The 1,643-nt window shown below is 62.7% G+C and overlaps 1 protein-coding gene across 1 annotated transcript in view; it reads right to left on the bottom strand.

Moving 5' to 3' along the window:
- Positions 1 to 497: 497 nt before the first annotated feature.
- CSTF3 (cleavage stimulation factor subunit 3) overlaps positions 498 to 1,643 on the bottom strand; it is a gene marked incomplete at both ends in the record, with an annotated part of 1,911 nt that continues 765 nt past the window's right edge. Inside the window, 2 exons of the mRNA XM_005853661.1 lie at positions 498 to 521; positions 622 to 1,442. Coding sequence (XP_005853723.1) covers positions 498 to 521; positions 622 to 1,442 — 845 coding nt within the window. The remainder of the gene's footprint in view (positions 522 to 621; positions 1,443 to 1,643) is intronic.

Here is a 1,643-nt window from a genome sequence, read left to right as displayed (position 1 = left end):
CTTCCCCCTCTCCCCCCCCTCCCCGTTCCCCAACATCTTACTCCCTCCGCTCGACTGTCCTGGTGGCCGAGGTGGCAAAGGGTTGTCTCTGAGTCCCCGGATGATCGTGTCAGGGTCGATGGGTGGACCGGTATGGATGGGTAACATCTGGTAGAGTTTGCGGAGGTATTCGGGGATGCTCTGCAACCGCCGTTGCTGCAAAGCTCTTGCGCCGTAGGGGTCATCCCGACGCCGCGCCTCCCGACTCACGGCAGGCCGTCCCTCCCCGTCCACGCCCCCATCGCCGCCTCCCACGCCATCCCCTCCTCCTTCCCTCCCTCCCTCTCTACCTCCACCAGCATCGTCCCCTGCACCAACCGTTACCTCTCCTCCCGCAGCCGAAGACGCCCCTCTCTTCCCGGGCTTCCTTCCTCTCCTTCCTCCCCCTGTACCCCACCCATCCCTCTCCCCGTCATCCAGCAGCCTGTAGCTCACCGCCGGCTCCTCCCACCTCTGTCTCAACAGGTCGTCCGAACTGTCTTCTACAGGAGGAGTTCCAAACATGTTCAGGCGTCGCCACAGACGCAACAAGGGGTGTGATTCTGCCTGCCGGGGGAAGGCCTCCGCGATACGTTGTTGCACTCTTTCGACCCGGGCGGGGTCCCGGTCGCTCGCCACGCACGTCTCAAATTCCAAGAGTTTGAACCAAATGGGCCGCGCTTTCTCCGCGGCAGCCATGGCCGCGGCTGCCGTCGCCACCTCTTCCCGTTCCCCTCCTGCTCCAGGGCCTGCCGAGACCCCTGCCTCCAACACGGCTAAGGCCCGATCAGCCAAACTGCGGACGTTCTGCTCATCCTGAAGGCGGATCAACACCTCCATGGTCGCAACCACGTACTCGGGCTCCGTGAGAAAGGAGGAGTGCAAGCTGAGACCGTGGTCAAGGACCCGTCGGGCCACCTGCGGCTCGTGGTTCACGTGCTCCTCCAACTGGGCATGGGCCAAGTACCAGTGGTAGGTCAAGACGCCCTTCCGGCGCAAATCCTTGGTGGCGGTGAACACCTTCCGCGCCGCTTCTTTTCCCTGCGTCCGTCGAACGTAGTGTTGGTATGCCACGTACCCCAACGTGCTCGGCTCTTGGATCAGAAAGCCCTTCAAAATCTCGGCCCCCTTGTCCCCTCGGCCCCGGCCGTCCTCAAGCTCTGCCCAAGCCAGATGAAGGAGCAGGCAGTCCGGCACTGCCCGCGCGGCCCGGGCAAAAAGGGACGCGGCGGCCACCACGTCGTCACTTTCCTGTTCGTAGGCCGCAAATTCGTACCAGACCTCGGGGAAATGATAGAAATAGGCAAATGCTTGCCGATAAGACAAGCGGACTCGGTCTTTCAGCGCCACCGGATCCACGTTCTCCGGATTGCTTTTCTCAAAGTCAATTTTGCGCCGCAAGTAGTGAAGTTGCTCCTTCTCCTCTGCCGTGTGGGAGGGCGGGGTCGCCCAAGAGGAAAGTCTCTGCAGGTCCCGGATGGTACGACGTTCCCGCGCCACAGTCTTCGCCTGCTGGTGGCCAGGGAGGAGTTGCGGAAGGGTTTGTCGCGCCGTGTGTTCGTTCAAGCCTTTCTCCCACGCCTCGTACGCCCGCCATAACTCGTCCAACCCGTCGACGGGGACCA

Source organism: Nannochloropsis gaditana, assembly GCF_000240725.1.
Source record: "Nannochloropsis gaditana CCMP526 unplaced genomic scaffold scaffold791, whole genome shotgun sequence".
NCBI lineage: Eukaryota > Eustigmatophyceae > Eustigmatales > Monodopsidaceae > Microchloropsis > Microchloropsis gaditana.
The sequence above is the reverse complement of the archived record's forward strand: the minus strand, read 5'-3'. Positions and strand labels throughout refer to the sequence as shown.